Source organism: Nicotiana sylvestris, chromosome 6, assembly GCF_000393655.2.
Source record: "Nicotiana sylvestris chromosome 6, ASM39365v2, whole genome shotgun sequence".
NCBI lineage: Eukaryota > Viridiplantae > Streptophyta > Magnoliopsida > Solanales > Solanaceae > Nicotiana > Nicotiana sylvestris.
The window spans coordinates 170,463,530-170,489,139 of NC_091062.1; the positions used below are offsets into that span (position 1 = coordinate 170,463,530).

Consider the following 25,610-nt stretch of genomic DNA (forward strand, 5'->3'; position numbering starts at 1 on the left):
ATTGGAGATTTTGGTGATATAGTGGAAGGGATGGCCTGTCAATAACCCACCGGCCACCACAATGTTATCTTTCATATATGTGGCATATTTAGCCTATGAAATGTAACCTGTCCAACTCGTTATAATTTGAACTTGTCGGATTAGCAACGTATTCAAGGGCGAGGATTAACTTACATTGGATAAGTTACGCATTGGCCATTTCTTGACCTAAATTTAGACCAACATATCTTGACTCAAGCAAGCTTTTAACAAGTTGATTCATGATCAATCCATTAAAGTCGATTTAAATCAAACTCAACTCGTCCATTTGACAGCTTAATTCCTTCCTCTCATATCACATTCAGCTTCGTCGTTCCACAGCCGTCGTTTGAATAAATTTATGACAGTTCTTTCAACAGGGATTCCCTTCTAGCAACCTCGATTCATCCACCTAATGGTTAGAAGTTTCTGCTTCTATCTACAGCCCCCATAGAAACATGTACAGAACCAGTTTTAGAGATGTTGCATGCAACAGCTGATGAACAGGTACCTTTTTGGAAGAGAATTTTAGTATACTTGCACACCAAACAGCACTGGCCAATTGTGAGACACCACCAGATGGTCAATAGCATTGCACAATGGCAATCAGTTGGATATGTAATTACAGAATCATCAACCCACATATCCTTATTGTTCAATGATGAAGTATCAGAGAAATTGATCCTACATCACTTACAGTGAGGATAGGAGTAAAGATTGTTTTACATCCAACACCACCTTAGTTAAGCGAGTAAATAAAAGCAAACACATCGAACAAAATAAATGAATTTAAATTAAACCATCCTCTTCTTTTCAACAGATTAAGAAAGTGTCAACAGATCGAATCAAACACCATAGATCCCAATAACAGTTTCCTTATCTCTTCCGAATCCCTGAAAGTAGTAGCTTGGCTTTAATCATCAGGAAAGAGAGCAGATGTTGTAATAATTAGTTCTGCTCCTCATTGTCCCCATTTTGCTCTGCTTCTGCAGCCATTAACTCATCAAACTTCTCTGTCTTTCCGAGCACTATTTCAATCTGCACCAAACGAAGATGATAAATAAAACAAAAACCTTAGTTTGATCACAAGAGGATACCACAGAACAGACAAGGATGACTGTTACGAAAAGGAAAAAAGTTCAAGATGGATTGCAAGCCCCATATACACTAGAGATAGACTTTCAGCTCACATCACTTCAATCCATTTTAGTATGACATTGTTTTGGAGAGTATAAAGTAGAAGAACATGAAAGCCGTAAAAGCAGCATCACATACAATGTAATACTGCCCAGATTTTATTTATCCATTCCTGAGTTGCCAAAGGAAATTATTTATTTTATTCCACAGCACTTAAAAATAGGACACAATTTCAAGGAGCAAACAACAAAAACAAAAAACAAAATGCAATTTAAAGGGAATGCACATCAACAGGCATGGGGTGTAAGACAAACTTTCAATCAGGTCTAAGCTGACCAATTTGGAACAACACCTGTAGAGTTTTTTGGGGGAGAATCACTCGGCGTGGGGCCTCCCTTGTGAGGTCAAGTTATGATTAACAACTCAAATGTGACTCGACAAACATTTTGGTGAGCAAGGATGTAAACCATCACTAATCCTACCATCCTATTCTACAGCTTTTGCAAAATTCTGCACAATCCTGACTCAAAAGAGAGCAGAATGAGCACACACACGTCTCTTGAATGCTTATTTTAAGCAAGGTCTATGCTATAACTCTTCAGCAAACAATCTTGAGGCCCAAGCTAGCACTTACCTAGAACCTCCAAAGGAGTTCCATTACTTCAAAACCACTAAAAATGAAGCAGACCAATGCATCAACTTTTTTTATGAGTACTCATTATGCTTTTGGATTTTACCTTGGCTTTTGGTATCGGTCGGGCTCCTGGTTCATCCCTCATGTCAATAGTGAGTGTCCTGATCTCTGCAGCAAGTGTACCCTCAAAGTTAGATGGCAAGAAAGACAATAAAAGGGATGAGAATGAAGTAGGAGAAGCCTCACTCTTCTCAACAGCAAATCCATTGTTCTTGAGAATTTCAGCAACGGTAACCACTGTTGAAATAGCTGCATGCATGTGGGAAAGAATGTTAATCCTTTGGAGAACTATACGCGGCAAGCCAATTCAACTATCAATGAGTTCTCAATATAATGCAAAAGGATGAGTCCACATAAAATATGAAAAGAACATCAAATTGAACTCTGCCACCACTCTGTATTTCTGTTGTATTAATAAGGTTTCCCAGCAAGCACAAGAGCCGCTTCAAACATATTCTCAAACATGTTCTGCTTTTCAGTGAAAAGATCCTTGGGAAGCCACAGGAAAAAGGTTTATGATCAATCAGAATTTATCCCAGAAACACTCAACCACTTTCTTAATTTAAAAACAGGATGCTTTTTATGCCAGATGTTGGTTCAAAATTGTCTCACCAGCATATCACATCCCTGCTAAAGTGTGCAACACTGTGTATTATAATCTTGTTGTACACATAGAGGGTGACAATACGAAACCGAGTCCTTGAAATGACAAAACAGCATCACACAACGCCAAGATTGGAATTCACCAATCATAAAAGAAAATTAAATTGGGAAAACTAGCTGCAGAAAGTGAGAAAGCCTCCCTAACCCAAGTATGAACTCATTTGTTTATGTTTGATTTTGGTGTATTATTGATGCGAAAAAAACAGCATAATACAATTCATGAAGAAGAAGACCCATATGACATCAATTATATGCACGAGGAAAACCACAACAAGTACTCAAAATTGAGGGCCTAGAAGATTTACCCATCCCAAGAGCAGAGAGTTCCACTTCATTGTACTGCTGCATGTACCTCTGCAAGCAAAATATCAAATATCTCAGGATACTAGCTCCGATCAATAGCAACAATGGTGGTTCTGGTGTAAGAGTAGGAAACTAGATATAGATATTCATAGATAACCTTTTTCAAGATTGTCTAATGCTCATCATGAGTCCACTTGCATAAAAAAGCCTCAAACTATATTATAAGTCATGTGCGAACCCTCTAGTTGACACTGTATGCGCAATATTTTCAAATATACCTGTGAGGTACCTTTAGATAAGTAATATACCTATGAAGTACCTCAAGCGTAAGTCAGAGGTATCTATGCAGACCTTATGCGTATTCAATTCTCTTCCATTGCCATCGCTCTTGATTTTGTGAAGTCGTGGACCACTACAGCAGACAACTAGTACTTGAAGAACTACTTTCTTTACTTATTTTTTATTGTACTACTTTCTTTACTTATGCTTCTCAAACAAAAACGTTTCTTCATTTTTTCCCTCTGTAATACAGATGTAGCAATTTTTCTTCAACCATCCGAATCATCGATGAAATTAGTTTTATTTCAATTAAACCCAGGAAAATAGACCTCAGGCAACATAAATAATCAGACAAATTAAATTAACAAAGACCCCGTGTATTGTGCATTAATTTAAACTGATAATATTCTGCAGGTCTTCCAGTCCCACTATGAGCAATGTCATTTCTTACAGGATATAATTAATCATTTCCATCCTCTCACAGATAAGCAATCTTTTAGATTTATAGAGGGAAAAAGAAAGAAAGAGAGAGAAGCAAACAATATGCCCATTTGCGAATGACCCTAACAAGTGCATTATATCATAGATCAACCAGCATAATAAGCTCTTTAACCCCAAACCATGTAACCATTAAATCGAAGGAATTACTTCTGAAGCTAAGATTTTTGTCAGTCCAGCTGTCTTCAAAGCAACATCTTTTCAGTAACAAAAGAAAGCTCCATAACCAATTTTCAGCCAAACAAGTATCATAATTTTAAAAACTAACCGAGTACATCGTAATAACAAATATGTGCAGACAATTTCCACCAGCTCACACCCACAAACACACACCCAGAGGAGGGTAAAGAGTAATTACACTATTAAATTACTTTAGTGTCAATTACAATGCGTGGCTTTTGTAACATGGAAAAACGAGTAAAAAATTTTTTTTACACTATCACCAACCCAAGGAACTATCTATATCAAGAGACTAATTGCTAAAATACAGTATTACAACACGTCAAAATACAGTAATAGTGTTAAAAACATTATATTTTTCAAAGTATATAATAGTAATAAATATACGGGGAGAAAAAAGAGAACCTTAGAGAGGTTAACATAGAAAAAGAGGGATTTTTTGGTGTTAGAGACTTGGATCCTGTTCTTCTTTTGGGTTTCAGTTACACTTATGTTCTTCACTCCCTCTGTGATTCCTTCCATTGTTTTGCTGATTTCTTCTTCTTCTTCCAAAAAGCCCTAATTTTTCCCAGCCTCCTTTTCGATGTTCACTTTCCCTTTTGGAGAGGTTCCGTACAAATTGGGAAAATTATAACAACAGATAAACCCTCGGGTCATTCCCGGGTTCAAGCCAGGTGGTTTAAAAGGGGTCGGCACCTTATAAGATGACGTTTATGTCTCTTTTGTCTTTTCCTTCAAATGTATTATGTACCCCATTTTCATTCGAGAATTATACTTTTTACCTCATCGCATTGGAGAATTAGTTATGGTTTCGAGTTTATGACTCATGTGTACACTTTTCTTTCCTTTGTAAGTGCACTTATTATCTCTTTGCAATATTCAATAGGCTTGCTCAATTGGTAAAGCATTCGTTAGTCACATTGGAGAAAAACTATACAAACACTATAAATCCTCCTAAATTAGAGAGAATTTAAATAAATAAAAAATAAGTAAAGGGCCAGACTTTTTACACCTCTTAAAAGCATAAGTTATTATTGACTTATGCGTACTACTACGAAGCATATCTTGATCCAATAAATCCATATCTATATTCTATTCTATATATTATTAAAAGGAGAGGACAAAGCTCTCTCCTTTATCTAAGTGTCAGCCTAAGAAAAAGCCACATGACATAATTAGTTACTAATTAGTTATTTAGTTAATAATTAGTTATTGATTATTATTTTTGAATTTCAATATCTAAATTATTAAAAGGAGAGGACAAAGCTCTCTCCTTTAGCCAAGTGTCAGCCTAAGAAAAAGCCACATGGCATAATTAGTTACTAATTAATTGTTTAGTTAATAATTAGTTATTGATTATTATTTTTGAATTTAAATATCTATAAATAACGGAAAAAAACTACCATATATATATATATACATATATATGTTACTTTATTTGAATTAATAAATATCGATATCTTATAATTATCTATAATTAAAAAAATAAAAATAAAAATATATAAGAAAATATCTACCTATTCAAATTGGGTGAGAGTAGTTTCAAGTTGGAGTCTTAAAATTATTTTAAAATAAAAAAATAAAAATAAAAATAAAGAAATAAAAAACTTTTGATTCAAATTGTGGAGTAGTTTCTTTCTAATATTGTAGTCTCTCTCTCTCTCTCTCTATATATATATATATATATATATAAAGAGAAGTAAATAATTATATAATGCCACGTAGTATAATTATAAGACAACAAGTGTAGATTTTTAGGACAAAGCTCCAATAAAGTTGGAACTTTAAAATTATTTTATAATAAAAATTGAAACGAAAAAATTCTAATTCAAATCTATATTTATATCTATATCTATATATTATTAAAAGCCAAAGAAAAATTGCACCACATTAATCCAAGTGGTAGCCTAGAAAAGAAGTCACATGGCATAATTAGTCAATACCTTCTGATATTGTGGGCTTGTGAGGAAAATCTTTGATGCAAGAAACTGGTATAGGGGCAAGGACTGTACATGGGAGCTGAAGAAATGCATTACGCAGGGAGGTTTCAGCATCAAGAAGGCATACCTATCTCTATGCCCACAATATCAGAAGGTATCTTGGAAGCATGTTACTATGGGAACATAACTAATGCCAAGACATCAGTTCATACTATGGCTTGAAGTTCGACAAAGACTGGCTACCATTGATCGGCTGGAAAGATGTGGAGTCCATGTCCTAAAGGAATGTGTTTTATGTAACTCAAGAGAGGATGAAGTTTTCTCACACTTGTTCTTTGGATGCACTTATTCAAGACAGATATGGGCTAAACTATTAGGTGGATATGTGAACCTAGACAAATATCAACATGGGATGAAGAACTTAGCTGGGTGACCAAAAGAACAAAGGGAGGCAGAGCGAGGCAAGAAGTGGTGAGATGGATGTTTGTTGCTACTGTATACCACGTTTGACAGGAACAGAACAGTCGAAGATTTCAACAGGAAGAGAAAGAAAGTGACTACAGGATAAGAGAAATTGTCCTCCAGCTACATATCAGAGGGCAGAGATATCACAAATGGCAGAAATTATTAGAGAGTCTAAACAGTTTTCCTATATAGATTCTGCAGATTAGTAGATGATATGTATAGGTGAGATGCTGAGTGGATAGATATTGACTATAGAGAACTAATCCTAGAGTCCAAAGGATTAGCAGTTGTAAATATACACAATTGGTTGAATAAAATTTTTTATTTTGACCAAAACAAAGAAATTATCTATTGAAAATTAACAAAGAAATTAACTACCTAAATTAACTACTCAAACATGGGTGAGGGTTGGTTTAGGTTAATTAATTTCTTTATTTTATTTTTTAAAATCATTTTCGTTTTTCTTTTTTGAAATAAAAAGTTTATTTATTCATTAAAATTCAAACAATAATATTGAAAAAAATGTATTAAAATTTAAAATAAAAATATTTTCAAGAGTAACAAAATATATCTTCTATTATATTAAAAAAAAATAGCAGACAAAAATATTAAATAAGTAATATGCTAATAATATCTCTCTCTCTCACTATATATATATATATATATATATATATATATATTATTAAAAGCCAAAGAAAAAGGCACCACATTAATTCAAGTGGTAGCCTAGAAAAAAAGCCACATGGCAGAAAGTTAATAAAAAAAATATTTATTGAAAATTAACAAAGGAATTAACTACCTAAATTAACTACTCAAACATTGGTGAGAGTTGGTTTAGGTTAGTTAATTTCTTTATTTCGTTTTTAAAAGTCATTTTCTTTTTTCCTTTTTGAAATAAAAAGTGTATTTATTCATTAAAATTCAAACAATATTATTAAGAAAAATATAATAAAATTTAAAATAAAAAAATATTTTCAAAAGTAATAAAATATATATCTTCTATTATATTACAAAAAAATTAGCAGACATAAATATTAAACAAGTAATATGCTAATAATTTCTATTCACAATATAATTATACCAAACATTAGATAATTTAATGAGCAAAAATGCATAATAAAAAAGTTATTTGATGACTATATAAGTCCCTTAAATTTAATAGAGATTTTATTCATTAAAATTCAAACAATATTTATTCTATTTATATGGAATAGGAGAAGCAAATCATTGTGATAATTCCAAACGTAACATCAAAAAATTAACAAAGTGACAAATTTCAGGACAAAACTCCAACAAATTTGGACATATACAAATTATTTACAAAAAAAAAAAGATAAAAAAGACACAATGAAATTACCTACCTAAAATTAACTACTCAAACATGGGTGATATAATAAAGATAAATACATAACAAAAAAATTATTCGATGACTACATAAGTCCCTTTAATTTAATTGGGGATTTGTTCATCAAAATTCAGACAATATTATTGAGAACAATCGAATAAAATTTAAAATAAAAATTATTTCAAGAGTAATAAAATATATATCTTCTATTATATTGCAAAAATAAAATAATAGTGAAAAATATTAAATAAAGTAATATGCTAATAAAAATTCCTATTAACAATGAATAATATTAAATATTGGATGATATAATACAGAAAAATACATAACAAAAAAAGTTATTCGATGCATGTACAAGCCCCTTTAGTTTAATAGAGATTTTATACAATTAAAATTTAGATAATATTATTAATAAAAACAAAATAAAATTTAAAATAAAAAAATATTTCAACAGTAATAAATTATATATCTTCTCTTATATTACAAAAAGAAAGCGAGCAGACAAAAATAATAAATAAAGTAATATACTAATAAAAATTTCTATTAACAATGTAATAATACTAAACGTTGGATGATATAATAAAGAAAAATAGAGAACAAAAAAGTTATTCACTAACTATATAAGTACTTTTAATTTAATAAAGATTTTATTATTGGATATATCGTATTGACAAATAAGATGACAATTGAAATTTATTAAAGCAATGCGATCTAATAGGATCAAACAAGCCCGATTATAATTTAGTTTAATTAATATATTTTTAATATTGACCGCACATTGCACGGGTACGACTACTAGTTATGTGAACAGAGAAAGGTTGGTTCACTACTGCTGATGAATTGTAATAATGTCATTTGTATTAAAGTTCTAATATAGTAGTTAAATAAATTTATAATTTTGTTTTGTTAATTTTATAGTTTTATTTTCATGTTTTTCTCTTAAATTTTGTTTCTTGCTTTTTTTTTTTTTTAATAATACTTTTATGTCCGATTCTACAATTCAGCTTGAACATCTTTCTTGGTAGTTTAATTAATTAATTAACTTTTTAAAGTGTAAACAATACATCTGTTTTTGGGTTTAATTTGCTTTATTTAATCCTTTTTCTTTTCAAAGCCAACAACAACAACAACCCAGTAAGACTTCAACTTAAATAAAATAAACTCTCTCTACAGGCGCATGTTAAGCAGGGATAGCTAAACATACGCCTTCAACGATGGCTAGACGGAAATTGCATGAAACGGCACCGACGATGAGACCGGAGATGGTAGAAGAGGAGAGAATGGTAACACCGGAGTTAGGGATTCCACAAACGATGAATCAAATACAGCTAGTTCACTGGATGACTGGAATGGGGAGTGCACCAACTGTCATGCAAAATTCAAAATGTGAGGAAATAGAGAAACCTAAGCTAGAAAACTTATGTTCTCAAATCAGCAGACAAATTCCGGGGAACAGAGATAAACTTAGCGGAGGTGGTTAAAGGAAACATATCTCAACAACAGGGGATGCAATTGGAGTATTATCCCCCAATTATCAAAGAAGGAGTGAAGATGGTTCGTCTGAATCAAACTGAAGTCATTGAGCAAACTCAGAGATGGCAGACATCGCTAATTGGGTATGTATTGGGTGGAAATCCATCATTTAAAGACATGCTTAAGTTTGTGTATGGTGTGTGGAGTTTTGTTACAACTCCACATGTATTTCTTCATGATGATGGATACTTTGTTTTCAAATTTGAATCTGAATATGATAAGAAGCTAACCATATACCTTTAATAATCGACCAATGATATTGAAGCAATGGGAACCTAAATTTCAAATGAGTAAGGAGAAAACAAGAAATATTCCAATTTGGGTGATATTCCCAAGTCTTCCAGTGGAGTATTGGACAAAGGAGAATTTAGCGCGAATAGCAAGCTGTATTGGGAAACCTATATGCTCTGATAGGTTAACTGCAGAAGGTGAAAGAATTTTTTATGCTAGGATGTTGATTGAAATGGATATATCGCAAGAGTTGCCAAATGTAATGTTAATTGAAGAGGCAGAGGGTACATACATGGAACAAGAATTAGAGTATGAATGGAGACTAGCTTTTTGTGAAGTTTGCTTCCAAATAGGCAAACATGAAGTCAATTGTGAGAAAGCCCCAATAGAGAAGCAAAAATACAGAGGGGAGGAACAGGATAGACAAGCCGGAATAAAGCAACAAAAGAAGATGCAATGGAAAGTAAAAGTTACTATGGAACAAGGAGGAACAACAAAGGTGCAGGAAACAACAATATCACAGGATAAGGAGATGAAAGATCAGGGGAAGGAACAAAAAGAAGATCAGAACATTGAAACACAAGAGGAAAATTTTCAGCCACAGTAAAGATCTAAAGGAAAGCAAAAGATGAAGGTCCACAACAAAAAAGTTCTGAGTGGAAATGAGATAGAAAAACTGTTAATGACCAACAAATACAGTACATTGAGAATACAGAAGATAGCAGCATTGTAAGAATGACTGACGGGATTGACCTCAATGAGGAAAATCCCCCATGATAATAAGCTCCTGGAATATAGGAGGGCTGAATAAGCCCTATAAGCAGAGAGAACTCAAGGCCTATCTGCTGAAAAATAAAATTACTCTACTAGGCTGCCTTAAGACAAAGATAAAGCCTAGGAGTGTTAGTAAAGTTAAAAGAATATTTGGAAATGACTGGCAGATATTTCAGATGAGAAGATAAGTCCAATTGGTAGACTATGGGTATTCTGAAAAGACAGTATGGTGCAAGTCAACATCCTGATGGTCACTACTCAAGTGATTCATTGTCAAGTGAAGGATAAAGGGTCCTAATTTAAATGATGTATTACTTTTGTATATGGCAAGAACCAGATACATGAAAGGAAGGAGCTATGGGAACAACTAAGGATGATTTATAGCACAATGCAGAAGTCTTGGTTGGTGATAGGAGACTTTAACAGTGTTATATTTGTCAATGATAGAATAAATGGTCAACCTATTCATCAAACTGTGATATTAGACTTTCATAATTATATAAAGGATATTGGAGTGGGGCAATTGAATAGAAAAGGGTATAAGTGGTCATGGTGTAACAAAAGAGATGTTGGAGAAAGAATATATAGTAACATTGATTGGGTGTTTGGGAATGCCTCACGGTTTACTAAATACAGTAGCTTAGAAGCAGTGTATGAGTTACCAGGTATTTCTAATCACTCTCCTATTGTGATAAATACTGAGGTGGTAAGAAGTCACTTGAAAAAACCTTTTAGGATGTATAATGTATTGATACACCAAAAGGAATTTCAAGAGAGTGTGCAAGAGATATGGAACTAAAGAATTGAAGGGCATACTATGTACTCCATATGGACTAAATTGCAAAGAATACAAGATAGAACAAGGCCGATGAACAAAGAAATGAGCTCATTATAAAAGAAGATTGGGAAAATCAGAATGGAGTTACAGAATATCCAACGAAAGATTGATAATGATCCCCTGAATCAACAACTAATTGAACAAGAAAAGAAAATGATAGTGCAGGTAGAGAAATGAGAAGGAATAAATGAACAAGTTTTAAGAAAAAAATCTAGAGCAGCGTGGATAAAAGCAGGTGACAGAAATTCAAAATTCTTTCATGCTCAATTAAAGAATAGACAGGCTAGAAACAGAATTGCTTCCATTTGTAATGAACAAGAGGAAGAGTAGCAGAGCCAAAACAGATTGCAGATGAATTCAAAAGCTTCTTTCAGAACTTATTGGGCAATGTAGCAAATGAATTACCATGCATTGATCTAGAAATAGCTAGGAATGGACATTGTCTCACAAAGGAGCAACAACAGATAATGAGTTGCAAAGTAACTAGAGAAGATGTAGATAAAGCAGTGAAGAAGTTACCAAATGACAAAGCACCAGGGATAGATGGTTTTCCTGCAAAACTTTTTAAGGAATATTGGTCTACAATTGGTGATGAGGTCAGAACAACTGTATTAGAATTCTTTAGCAATGGGAAACTGTTGAAGAATGTTAACTGTACAACTTTAACACTGATTCCAAAGGTGGCCAGCCCAAATTCAGTCAAAGAGTTTAGACCTATTGCATGCTGCACAAATATATACAAGATCATATCAAGAATTCTCACAGCAAAACTGAAATTGGTAGTGGACTCAATTGTAGGAGAATCCCAGTCAGCTTTTATCGAAGGAAGGAACATACTGGACAATATGATCATAGCACATGAGTTGGTAAAAAGATACAATAAAAAGGGAGAGTCACCAAGATGTTGTATCAAAATAGATATAAGGAAAGCCTATGACTCAGTCGAATGGACTTTTCTTAGAATGATATTAATAGAGTATGGTATGCCTGTGAAGTTTGTGGAGCTGATTATGGTCTGTGTATCTACTGTTAACTATTCTCTGATCCTTAATGGAGGGTTAACAAACAGATTTCAAGGGAAGAAAGGGCTAAGGCAAGGAGACCCAATGTCTCCGTACCTTTTTGTGCTTGTGATTGAATATCTGAATAGAGCTCTAAAGAAGTTAAAAGATAACCCAGACTTCAATCATCATCCAAGATGTTCCAGAAATAATATTACTCACATTTGCTTTGCAGATGATTTAAATCTTCGTTGCATAGCAGATGAGGTGTCTATCAAATTGTTGCTCAAAAGTTTCAATCACTTCTCAGAGGTATCAGGGTTGAAGGCCAATCTGGAGAAAAGTGCTCTATACATTGCAGGAGTTACAAAGGAATTCAAGGAGATGATACTGGAAGAAATGCAGTTCACATTAGGGGAATTACCATTTCTATATCTTGGTGTTCCACTTTCTTCAAAGAAGTTGTCAGTGCAGCAGTGTATGTCCTTGATTGAAAAGATTACAGCTAGGATAACTGCTGGACAACTAAGTTGTTATCATATAGTGGAAGACTCCAATTACTGAAAAGTGTGATATTCGAGATGCAAACTTACTGGGCACAAGTGTTTTTATTGCCAAAGAAGATACTCAAGATGATAGTTGTTGTGTTTAGAACTTTTTCGTGGACATGAAAAAGTGATCTATCAAGGAGAGCATTGGTAGCATGGGACACAATATGTATGCCATTATCAGCAGGGGGTTAAATATTCTGGATATTTATTCATGGAACAAAACTGCATTGTACAAACTGTTATGAGCCATTAGTGCAAAGAAAGATACACTATGAATTCAATGGGTCCATAGTTATTATGTCAAAGAGAAGATGTTACGATAATGGACACTCCTAAACAAGCATGTTGCATTGTAAAGAAAATCTTTGATACTAGGCAATGGTTTCTGGAAAAGCATTCAAGAAATGAGTTGGAGCAATACTATAGAAATGAAAAGTTTAACAACAAAAAGCTATACATTGTAATGAGACATCAGTTCTAGAAGATTTGGTGGAAGAAGATTACAACAGGATCAAAAGCAATACCAAAGCATAGATTTATTCTTTGGTTAGCACTTCACTGGAGATTAGCCACAGTGGGCAGGCTAAGAAGATGGGGCAGTATAGTTGATAATGAATGTGTATTATGTGATACAAATGAGGAAGAGTCAATGGAGCAGTTATGGTTTGGATGCAGTTATGCCAAAACAATATGGTCTAAATTATTACATTGGCTAAATGAAACCCATCAGATTGGTAATTGGGATGAGGAGATTAGATGGCTGAAAAACAGAAATACAAGCAAAGCTCGTGGAGAAGTGCTCATGTTCCTGTTCACAGCCATGGTGTATCATGTTTGGACAGAAAGGAACAACAGAAGATTCCGAGGAGAAGCAATAGAAGGCAGGCAAAGAATCAAAGACATAGTGTTGGAACTGCACTTGGCTGGACATAACGAAGGAAAATGGCAGAAAGAATTAGCAAGACTGAAGAATTATCCTAGTATAGTATAGAAAGATTAAAATAATTGAAGGATAGCTGTGCATACAGAAAGTGAGAGCTGAGAGTTTTCAGATAGTGTAATAGATAGAATCTAGTTCTAGAGTCAAAAAAGAACTAACGGATATAAATATTCTTACTTGGTTAAATAAAGTTTAAGCATTTAACCAAAAAAACAACAACAACCCAGTAAAATGTCTTTTCAAAGCCATTTATCTATTACTTTTCTTTTAGAAGTTTCTAAGTGTAAATGATCTGTTGGTTTCTATTATTTTGAAAATCTAAATACTTGGGGTGATAATTAAGGTCGTAAAACATCTTTTCTGATAGCCATTGAAATCCAAAGGAGTAAACTCACGTTCTCAAATTAGTCAGGGTCTGATTTTCAACCTTTCGATTTTCGTAACTTTTTTATAGATTATGGGTGAAATTAAAATTTGTCATTGTATACTCCTCCATCAAATTTTATGTTTCTCAATTTTACTGGGTAAAACATTAAAACTAAAGAGTTACCAAAATATAGATAGTGACATTTTATTAAAGCAGACCAAAAAACAAATAAATTAATGAAAAAGGAATATATAATAATAGGATACACGTGCAACGCACATGTCCAAATACTAATTCGATAAAAAGAATTAAAATACGATAGAAGTAGCACTAATATTTCAATTCCATCCATTTTAACTTTGTCACAACCTACTTCTTTTTCATGTGTTTCAAGCAGAACTGCAGACTCGCAAATAACTTTTACTTTAACTTGTGTGAATTCCTTATACGTAGAGAAAAAACAACATTTTTTCCTCTAATTGTTTAGCAAGTGGGTCAATTTTGTTAACTCAGGGTAACTTTTCTCACACTTTTATTGTAAGACTTCATTTTATTTGGTAACTAACTTTTTATTAATCATCAGTAAATTTTACAAAGTATCATAGCTAGCTAACACGACTAAAACTATCATATTTACATGATGCTCTTACTCTTCCTATTTTTTAAAATCTATATCTTTAAACTATATCAACTAATCTAGGAGGAGCTCGTACACAACAAACACAAGCTATCTCTTTGACTATAAGACTTCATTTGATGTATAAACCTATTGTTCCTAAAGAATGCCTCGACTCAATCAGAGCAAAACCCTTGGAAAATCTTTAGAAAGATTATCTTAAAATGGAGGAAGTGGAATACAGGTCATAATACGAAGAAACTATGAGCCTGTTTTGCCAAGCTTCTAGAGACCAAAAGTACTTTTTTTCTCCAAAAAAGTACTCTTTAAAAAAATTAAGCTTTTTGGCTAATACACAGAAATACTTTTGGCCAACAACAGAAACAGTTTTTTTGCTTTTGGGAAGAAACAGAAAATTCTAGCTTCTTCCAAGAAGTAGAAGCAGAAATAGAAAATTAATTTATTCAAGACAAAACTATCCTCACCGTAAATTTATATTTTTCAAATTATCCCTTAAAAATTTAAGGTTTTTCTTTTTACCATTCTTTTAAAATTAAAGACATTGCATACATGAATCATATTGTAACTTTCCAAATTCTTTATTGACTTTTCTTGTTTTTGATTTTTTCTTGGTGTAATGTCTTGTAACTTTACAAATTATCTTCTTCTTTTTTCACACTAAAACAAATTATCTATATCCTTCTTTGGATATCAATTCTCTTCCTACAAATAATCATTTATAATTTCTTCTACTATATACTATTAGTTCCCGAATCTTCAAAACAGTCATCAAATCTAATTTGTGAAAATTACGTATAAATAGATAATAAATTTATAATTGCATCACATAATCTATCTTTATATTATTAAAAGAAGAAGAAAAAATATCCACATTAAGCCAAGTGGTGGCCTCATAATAGGTCACTTGGCAATTTAGGAAAAAGTTAGTAAGATTATGTAATAATTTGTTCCTCTTTGAATTTAAATTTTAAAAAAAAATTAAGTTATACATTGTGTATTGTTAATAATTAGTTACACTTTTTGAATTTGAATTTAAACATACTTAACTATTTTTTTACGAATCTTTATATATATTTAAAATTATTATTATTTTACTCTCAATGCCATTTTTCAAGTTTGACACTCAGAATCATCTAGTTCAAACAACCATCACTATACATAATTTCATCCGACGACATTCTTCTACCGAAAAGAAATTCAACTATTATGCTAATGAAGATATTACTGCAGAGATTGGGGAAGGAGATGTGCCTTCTGATATTCCTTTAGAAATGCAAGGCAAGCTTTCTACTAATATGGAAGCGTCGTGCGATAGAAGCAGAGATGAAATTGTTGAGAAATATTATCATATATAAGTAACTTTACTTATTATTTCATGGTGGATTATCAATATATAGTAATTTGTGGAATAGACTTCTAATTTATACTGAATGATGTATTTTAATTATTCGAATCATCTTGTAACAATAAGTAATTATACTAGATAATATTATATGCTTTGGTATAACTATATATGTAAAATTGATTTAAATCTTTAATATGTTTGTACTTTATGTTTTATATTTTAATTAGATAAAATAAGAAATAATAAAAGTGTCTTATGATAAATATTTAAGTTTATTTTTTTTAAAAGAATTATAAGACCTTAGTACTATTCTTTTTGGTAATTTGACACTTAAAAGCACTTTTTAGAAAGATTAGCCAAACACAATTTGTTTACCAAATGTTGCAAAAAGTATTTCTTAAATGAATTTGCCAAACACAAACAATTTTTTTTTTCAAAATAAGCAGATTATAGCAGCTTGGCACGGGCTCTAATATTTGGGCTATGGTTGATGAAGAGAATTGTTTGTGGTGCTTCCCACACCGGCAGTAAAAGAGTAAGGTCAAACATTTTGGAGGAAATAAAAAGGGATTATAGAAGACTAATTAAACCACGCAGCCACGCAGTGAGCACAGAGCGAACTATTCTTTCGCCTTTTACTAAAGAATACCGTGTGAGCATTGCAATTAGTGGCATACTCCAATTTTTGGAGGGGTGCGCTCTTCTTGAGTGCCCCCAACAAATCTAGTTCAAAATTCTTTTTAATTGAAAAAACATGTAATTAATTTTGGTTTTTAAATAATTGATGTAATTTGGTCATATCTTGCCCGTAATACTAATCGCTCGTGGCCAAATATGCAATGTTGACGTTCACATTAATATGCAGTATACCTGCCTCTACAGTAATCCTCACGTCTGAATTCGATTTGTTTAATATATTAAGCAATTATAATAAGTTATTGTCTTAATAATAAGTCATGGTCATCAGTACAGTATTAAGCACGTTTTTTCCCTTTAATATTTAGAGCATATCCTAAGCGTGTCGAAAAATTGAGAAGAATAAAGAAGCAAGATCAGGGATATACCAAATAATGACCTACTTGCGTAATTGTTCATTAATTAGCAATGATAATATTTTATAAAGGCGTGTTTCGCATGGGATACCATTAAACAATTTGCAAATGTATTAGACTCTATTTTTTGCTAGAAATGATACTTTAATTTGAAGTTTAAATGTTACATCATGCATATCAACATCAAAATCAATTTGATCCAATCTCTTCAGACATATTTTACCAAAGTCAATTGTTGAGTTGGTCATTTTAGTAATTTGATTAATGGTTTCTGTTAAAGAACAATTTCAATGAGATTTTATCAGAAATTTATTTTCACTTACCAACCAAACAAGAAAAAATAAGTGATATAACCACTCATTTTCCAGGAAAATATTTTCAAGGAAAAAGTTTCCCATAAAAAACATTTTTCTTTGTACCAAACACACCCTTAATCTGCTCATTTGTCATGTTAATGTGGTATTTTCAAGGAAAAAGTACTCATCCAAAGTCAAACATTATATAACCATGTGATGAAAACTTGTTTAACTTGGGCTAATTTTTTTTACACCATCTGATTTGACTGTGATGATAAGTATCAACAAATTTTACGTGTAAACACAATATTTACAACTCAAGGCCGCCATCTAAACCTTGACGTGAACAACTTTTACTGTCTTACACAAACTTCCAATTATTATAATAACTTATGTTTTGTCTGTTTTTTAATTTAAAAAAAAAAAGCAATTTTAATTTAATGAAAAATTACCATAATCTCTCCCTTACATACCTAATCATCTCATATAAATAACTAATATTCCAAGAACATAGTATAACATCAACTTCCTGAATCTTCTTCTCTGTTCACAAATAGAAAAGTCGTGTTTGTTTGAGCGTAACTTTCAGCTGGATTCCGTATTCAAAATCAGAAGAGGATATATTCGAGCCAAACAGGGCTCTATGAAATGTATGTAGTATTCAAGCTGTTGATCATTGGTTGTGATATTGTTGAAGAAGAAGTCCTGTGGGAAACAGAAACATAAATTCTATAACAACACGCTTTTTGTTATATATTCGGAGAATCATTTGATTTTCCGGGGGAAAAATTTCAGGTACGAGATTTTGAGTATTTGTGGATTCAACATTTTCATCAGCAAAATCCAAGCCGTAACTGTAAAATTCCTGCCAGATTTGTACTGTATCTGTCTTTCATAATTATAGGCGGACTTAGAATTTAAAGCCAATGGGCTTACAATATGAGTAATTTGTATATATATCTTCAATCCTAACAAGAGGAGGTTGGTATACGTTAACTTATTGCGCCGGATCGGCCTAAGGATTCATACGAAGAATTATTATAGTAAATGCTGATTTTGTGATTTGAATTTCAAAATTTCGAAACGGTCTTTACGAATATGTGTTAAAAAGAAGGCTAGTTATTTGAGCAACGGCAGCAATGGGCGCGGAAGCTACTGAAGTTGAAGCGGAGATGGTGAAATGCGAGTGTTGCAGATTGACGGAGGAGTGCACGGTGGCGTATATAGCTAGAGTTCGGGAGAGGAACGGAGGGCGGTGGATTTGCGGGCTGTGCGTGGAGGTAGTGAAAGATGAGATCATGAGATCGGAGGCTCTGATTCGGCACATGAATTTCTGCAAGAAGTTGAGAGCTTTAAGGCCAACGGAGGAACTGATATCGGCGGTGAAGCAACTGATGTTAAGGAGTTTGGATTCGCCGAGATCAAGTCCGGTGAGTAGACAGAGACGATGTCGGAGTTGTTTTTCAGCAGTTGATAGTTGAACGGATAGTTCAGTTATCAAAATGTCATAATTCAAATCGCGTGCTAGGACTAGGAGTTGGTAGAATCATTGCCATTGTTGTGCACTAGAATATGTGAAGAAAAGTACACAGTTGATTTTTTTTGAAAGGAGGTCATTCAGGTAAATTAGTATTAATCTACTAGGGGATTACTGAAGTTAATAGCGTTAGACTTGAATTAATTTTGAGGTTGTATAATCAGTTTTGAACCATTGTTCAATTCTGAAAATAGCTTTGCTGTTAGACAGTTCCTTACTGAAATTTCAACTAATTTTCTCTTGTTTGTTTACTACTGGAGCAATTGAATACTAGCTTTAGTTTTATGGTAGCGACATCGGATTCCATACTTTTGGTATGCGTTGGTTTTCTTGGAAATTATTCTCTTCAAATTTTCACGAGAAAAACAAAAATGGAATTGTTACTGATCACACATGTAGTTTCTTATCATTTTACTCTTTGTATACGGTAGAAAGCGGGACTACCCGATTTCATCCTTTGCTCGAGATGGGAATGTTGCGTCAAGGAGCTAGGATGTCGAGTCCGGAATCGAAGCCTCTTTCCGGACCAAGGTCGACGTCAATCGCGGCCAGAAAGAGACAGACTCCGAGTGACATCGGTATAACTTGATAACGGAAAAGGCAAGATATCCGCAATTGGTCGAGGACCATGGCGTGAATCTCGGAACGGATCAATCCATGGCGGTTAATCAGATGTTAATATGGTTTCCTACTATAATTAGAAGTGTACCTTATTTAGGACTCCTCTATTATATAAAGAGGGGATCCCATTCATTTGTAATCATCATTGTTCACTAAGAAGAATATATATACTCGTTACTTTCCTGCTATATATTACTCTTATTGCTCATCAAAGTTGCTTTATCATTTACTGTTTTTACTATTCCGCCTCGAGACTATCCCGAGTCGAGGTCGAGATCTGACTAGCATACTGGTTTGATTTATTTTATTTTCTAATTTATTCATTTATTCTCTTACTTATCAATTGGTATTGGGCGAAATCACATATTCTTAAAAAAAAAACAGTATAAATTTAATTGTTATTCGAATTTGAGGATAAACGGTGAGATAGCAAATCGAGCTACGTAAACTAAAGAGAATTTAGAGTGACTTGTGAAGTGTATTTTTAAAGTGAAGGTTGAAAACATTAATCTGGATTTCATCGGTAATATTCAGGACTAGCTAATGAGAATAACAGAAGGACCTGTACTAAGTCTGTGATGGTAATCAGGAGCTCATTTTTCTACTGCTTCTGGTTCAAAACACTCTCATTAGGGAGTCCGAAACTGAAATAATGGTTTTTGGACTTAAAATAAGTTTATACAGTTAAAAAAGAAGAAGTTATATTTCTAACTAAAACACAGTATTATAATGCGTTTTAGTTTAACGAAAAGTTAGCCGTTAAAGTAAAACGCAGTATAGTACTGCGTTTTATTTAATAATTTGTTTTTTTAATAGGGAAATACAGTATAGTATTACGTTTAAGGAAAACGTAGTATTATACAGCATTTTCCTATAAAAAAATATAAGCCTGTCTTCTTCCCCGTGACAGAACCACTGGTTCTATTTAAAAAAAAATCCCTTTCTGCTGGTCCCCCCCCCCCCCAATTAAAAATCCTTGGGCCCCACCCGTCACACAATAAGTGAAGAGCATAGGTCCCGCATACAATCAAAGCCTTCGATTGTTGTGGATTTCTTCTTTTGGGCTCAAAATTTCAAATTTCCGACATTTCAAAAAACATAAATCGAGGTATTTCGATTTAGTTTATGTCGAAACTCGTAGAGCATATGCATATTTGTTTTCTTGAATGTGTTTTCACGTTGATTTGTGTTATGTTTGCGATTAAATTTATATGTTATTTTTTACCCGGATTAATATTAGTGTTTTAAAAAAAAGTTAAAAGTTGAAAAATAATTTTTATTGTTAATAAAATTGTTCATAAATATCTTTTACTGTTTTATATGTAATTTCGTGAATATTATGTTCATATGTTTGTGGTTTTTATTTAGTTTAGATTATTTATTTGCTTAAAGAATAGTGATCTTTTAGCGTAGTAAAATATAGAGCCTTTTAGCGTAGTAAAATATAGAGCCTTATAACGTAGTAAAATATACAGCCTTTTAACGTAGTAAAATATAGAGCCTTTTAGCGTAGTGAAATATAGAGTCTTTTAGCATAGAGTCTCTATAGTTTAAGTATCTACTAACAACAAACTCTATCCAATTACACTTTACAAAATTAATTATTTAATCGATAAAACAAACTTACAGAACTAACAAATTAATATATGTTGTCAAATTAAATATCGGTGAGCATCTAATTTTTGACCATATTTGAATTTTTCTTTCCAACTCACTCACGTCATATAGCACATACGTTACCACCAACACAATTATTCCCAGAAAATACCCCATGATTTCCCTCACCTTCCCACTCATACTCTTTACAATTCACATTCCCACTCATAATCCCTTTCCCTTATTTCCTCACAGCACACACCCACTTTTCTTGGTGCCAGAAAGAAGGTAATTGGAGAAATTCCCTCATCTCTCTTATAAAAAACACACACGACCCCTCACCCTTGGACTCTTCTTCTCCATCAACACACACTATTATACATTCTCTATATAAGTCATACATTTAGATTAAAAAAAAGGAGGGGGTAACAAAATAGGAGGAGATCTTTGAACAAGGAAAATAACGTGAAAAGTGGGAGGAAGAAACAGAAAAGATTCAATTCGATAAAAAATTTGAGAGATTCTCGTGTAAGTAGGAGGTCAAGTTTTCGTTCGTGGCTTTGGGTTCGACGTTGCTGCTACTTTGTCCGACTCGAGTTTCAATATTGGATTAGAGTTGTACTCATTCTCTTTCTTGTATTACTGAAACTCTTTTACTAAGGTTTTGATTCTATTCTTCTTCACTGTTATTTTCTTAGTTTTATTTAGAGCATTAGGATTTGATTCCTTTTATTAGTAATTTATTTCCTTAATCTGTTATTTTCCTATTTGAGCACATGTTTCTGAATTTCGTTATCATTTAGTTTATTTGATGAAAGACTAAAAGAAAGAGATTTCATAAGAGATAGAAGACTAAAACGATTACAGTGATGATATAAATGTTTGCATAGTGTTAAACTTAGTGGTCAGTTAAGCTTACATAAATTATACTATGATATTAAAAATGAGCATATTTTCCGGTCATTCTTATGAATAGGCCATAATCTATAATATTTTTTTTTAATAAGATTGTAGTAAGTTTATTTTATATAATGAATTTTTTTTCTTCTTTGAGTATATATTTACAACTGTTAACCACTTGTCAATAAAAACTAAAAAAAAAATCAGGTATTAATTTTAGTAGGAATACCTTATAAATTAGAAAATCTTCCTAATCCTATCAATTTCTCTATGCCGTTAACTTCATTGTAAGTTACTTTAATATTGTGATTAACTATCTTAAATTAGTCTATGAATGTATACTTCTATTTGTTCACTGTTGAAGAATAACTTCTAATTGTCATAAGTTTTATCTTCATTTTATGAACTTTATTTGAATTGCTTTTCCTTGTTTGTTTTGTTAGCATAAATATTGTTTATTGTAAATTAATTGGACGTTTCACATTATATATATATATATATATATATATATATATATATATATATATATATATATATATATATTTTCATTTTTTCTAATTTTAATTGTAAAATATAGCTTATTTGGTCTAGACATATTGTAAGGCCTATCAATAGATACATGCGGGTTAATTAATTCAAAGCTCGCTATATAAAATATATATATTATTATATTATAGCGAGCTTTGAATTAATTAACCCGCATGTATATATATATATATTATTAGAATAAATAAATAATTGTGGGAGAGTGAAATAGTCATGAACCAATTCAAGAATTGTTGCAATAATTAAAAATATACAAATATATGTATTGGATAAGAAGGGACTAATAAATGGAATACTTTAAATACACTTAAAAGTTTGGGATGTACTTTAATTATTAGCTCACGTGTTCACACCCGAACCTTGGATTGATATGCTTAAGTAATAAAAGGGTCATGTGCACATTCCCGCATCTCGATGCATTTAAATTTAAAATGATTATGTTTTAATCATGTGTACATTCCGTACCTTAGTTTAATATCTACCTTTAAAGGAAGTCCTTGTGTGCATACCGCATCTAGGTCAAAATAATTAATAAAATATAATAAAATTAAGTGAAGTGGTAATGAACAAGTCATAATTAATAAAATACAAGAATATCCTAAAATAATATAAGCCAAATATAGTCAATAAAGCGACCGTGCTAGAACCACGGGACTCGGGGAATGCTTTACACTTTCTCCCCGGTCAACAGAAGTCCTTACCCGAACTTTGTTTTCGCAGACCAATAATAATAGAGTCAAACTTTCCTTTGAATAGGGATTCAAATAAAAGGTGACTTGGAACACCGACAAAAATCAATTCCAAGTGGCGACTCTGTAAATAAAATAATCCCTATTTCAAATTTGTCACTTTAATTAGAAAAGCTCTTTAACCCACAGTCCGTAACACACATTATCTTTTGGAGGGGTAAAAAAGGGGTGTGACAATATCGAGCGTGGAACTCATAGTTATATACCCTGTCCAATTAAAAATTAATTATTTAATTTATAAAACTAACAAAATTTTAAAAATATTGAAATTGACACACATAAGAATTCAGGATAATTTGGTGCTACTGAGCCTCAAATAACGAGCCTGGAACCTATAGATATTTTCTCTGTCCAATTAAATTATTTAATTTATTAAACTAACAAAATTCTAAAATTTTTGAAATTGACACACATAAGAATTCAGGATAGCTTGGTGCTACTGGGCCTCAAATATCGAGCTTGCTAATCCATACATATTTACTCCGTCCAATTAAATAATTAATTATTTAATTTATTAAACTAACAAAATTCTAAATTTTTTGAAATTGACACACATAATAATTAAGGATAGCTTGGTACTACTAGGCCTCAAATATCGAGCTTGGAACCCATAGTTATATATTCTGTCCAATTAAAAATTAATTATTTAATTTATTAAACTAACAAAATTTTAAAAATATTGAAATTGACACACATAAGAATTCAGGATAACTTGGTGCTACTGAGCCTCAAATATCGAGCCTGGAACCCATAGATAGGTCAAATTAAATATCTAATTATTTAATTTATTAAACTAACAAAATTCTAAAAATTTTGAAATTGACGCACATAAGAATTCAGGATAGCTTGGTGCTACTGGGCCTCAAATATCAAGCTTGCTAACCCATAGATATTTACTCGGTCCAATTAAATAATTAATTATTTAATTTATTAAACTAACAAAATTCTAAAAATTTTGAAATTGACACACATAATAATTAAGGATAGCTTGGTACTACTGGGCCTCAAATATCGAGCTTGGAACCCATAGTTATATACTCTGTCCAATTAAAAATTAATTATTTAATTTATTAAACTAACAAAATTTTAAAATTATTGAAATTGACACACATAAGAATTCAGGATAGCTTGGTGCTACTGGGCCCAAATTATCGAGCTTGGAACCCTTAGTTATATATATTATGTCCTATTAAATAATAAAATATTAATTATTATAACACAAACACACAATTAATATTGTTTAATTTACAGTAGACGACATGGACTTGCCGTTTGTGTATCTTGGACCAGCATTGGATCAGATATTAGTGTTACAGGGAGACCATAGGTCCGCCTACGTATGGGAGGGACATCTATTGGATCAGACTCTCCGCGCCAGGAGACCGGACGACTTGTGGGACTTTTTGAGGGAGAAAGATTTCCATCCCCGCGTAGTCCATCGCCTGCGTGCTACGGAATTCCCTAGGATTTTTGAGATTGGGCGGATGAGCTCGACTGGTCTCTCATCACGGCGTTGATAGAGCGGTGGCGACCGGAGACACACACTTTTCACCTGCCCACTAGAGAGGCCACCATCACGCTTCAGGATGTTCAGGTTTATATGGGCTGCGTGTAGATGGACTGGCCGTTGCACTGCCCCAGTATATGAGAGCTATGACGCATGCGCAATATTTGGATTTGCTGGGGCAGTATACTGGTTTCAGACTACAGGGTGTGGCTACAGTTAGAGGGGGCAGTCGCATTTCTGTGACAGCTATCAGACAACATATGAAGGTATTGCACCCCGACATTACCGGCGAGACAGAGGATCTCTATATTCACTGGTACACGAGGTTGGCACTGTTCCTTCTTTTTGGGTGTGTCTTGTTCCCGAACATTTCGGGAAATCTAGTGAGTCTGCGCTTTCTGCATCATCTGCAGCAGCTAAATGAGTTACCCCAGTATAGCTGGGGTGCTGTTGTTCTCGCATACATGTACAGGAGTATGTGCCGGGGTAGCATAGTCACCCAGGTGGACATATGTGATTTTCTATCGCTTCTACAGGTGACAACATATTCGAATACTCTGTTCATTACTTCAAATTCTATATAGTCAAAATGACTATTAAAATTTACGTCAATCTTTTATCTTAGGTTTGAGCCTGGGAGCGGATCCTGCCCTCGCAACCACCTCTACCATCATTAGAGTCGGTGTAGTACCTCCATTTCTCCCTCTAGCTAGGAGGTGGATTCTCCAGCGTGGGAACTACCGAGGCAGTGATGCTCATCATTATCTCCCCCTTGTCAGGGATGTGTTGGATATGCTGGAGGCCGGACAGGTAAATATGTACCTAAACTTACTTGTTATAAATTCACTTGTGTTGTGCATACTCACTTTTATGTTATTATTGGATAGTTCATCTAGACGCCATACATCGACGAGTTGCTAGCTGATCTGCCTGATTATTGCTCGGTCGAACGACTGCTTTGGAGCACTTCCATCCCGATGATGTGCCTCGATTCAAAGGCACGTTTGCGCCCGAGATATGCCTTTCTTTTGGTTATAGTACAACCATATTCCTGGTGGACGACTAAA

General features: G+C 32.9%; 3 protein-coding genes and 1 non-coding gene across 4 annotated transcripts; 3 read left to right on the top strand and 1 right to left on the bottom strand.

The window, feature by feature from the left end:
- Window positions 1-598: 598 nt before the first annotated feature.
- On the bottom strand, window positions 599-4,439 carry LOC104222383 (uncharacterized protein At2g34160-like). The gene is made up of 5 exons (XM_009773615.2): window positions 4,178-4,439; window positions 2,818-2,866; window positions 2,036-2,098; window positions 1,893-1,957; window positions 599-1,056 (listed from the first exon to the last, which is right to left on the bottom strand). The coding sequence occupies exons 1-5, from the start codon at window positions 4,292-4,294 to the stop codon at window positions 967-969; spliced, it is 384 nt and encodes a 127-aa protein (XP_009771917.1). The 5' UTR covers window positions 4,295-4,439; the 3' UTR covers window positions 599-966.
- A 4,869-nt stretch (window positions 4,440-9,308) lies between these two features.
- Window positions 9,309-9,893, top strand: LOC104222386 (uncharacterized). The gene has a single exon (XM_009773619.1). The coding sequence runs from the start codon at window positions 9,309-9,311 to the stop codon at window positions 9,891-9,893; it is 585 nt and encodes a 194-aa protein (XP_009771921.1).
- Window positions 9,894-16,334: 6,441 nt separating this feature from the next.
- LOC138872306 (U5 spliceosomal RNA) lies at window positions 16,335-16,452 on the top strand. Its single transcript, XR_011400766.1, has one exon. It is a non-coding gene; the product is annotated as a U5 spliceosomal RNA (small nuclear RNA).
- Window positions 16,453-18,226: 1,774 nt separating this feature from the next.
- Window positions 18,227-18,568, top strand: LOC104222384 (uncharacterized). The gene has a single exon (XM_009773616.2). The coding sequence runs from the start codon at window positions 18,227-18,229 to the stop codon at window positions 18,566-18,568; it is 342 nt and encodes a 113-aa protein (XP_009771918.1).
- The last annotated feature ends 7,042 nt before the right edge of the window (window positions 18,569-25,610 follow it).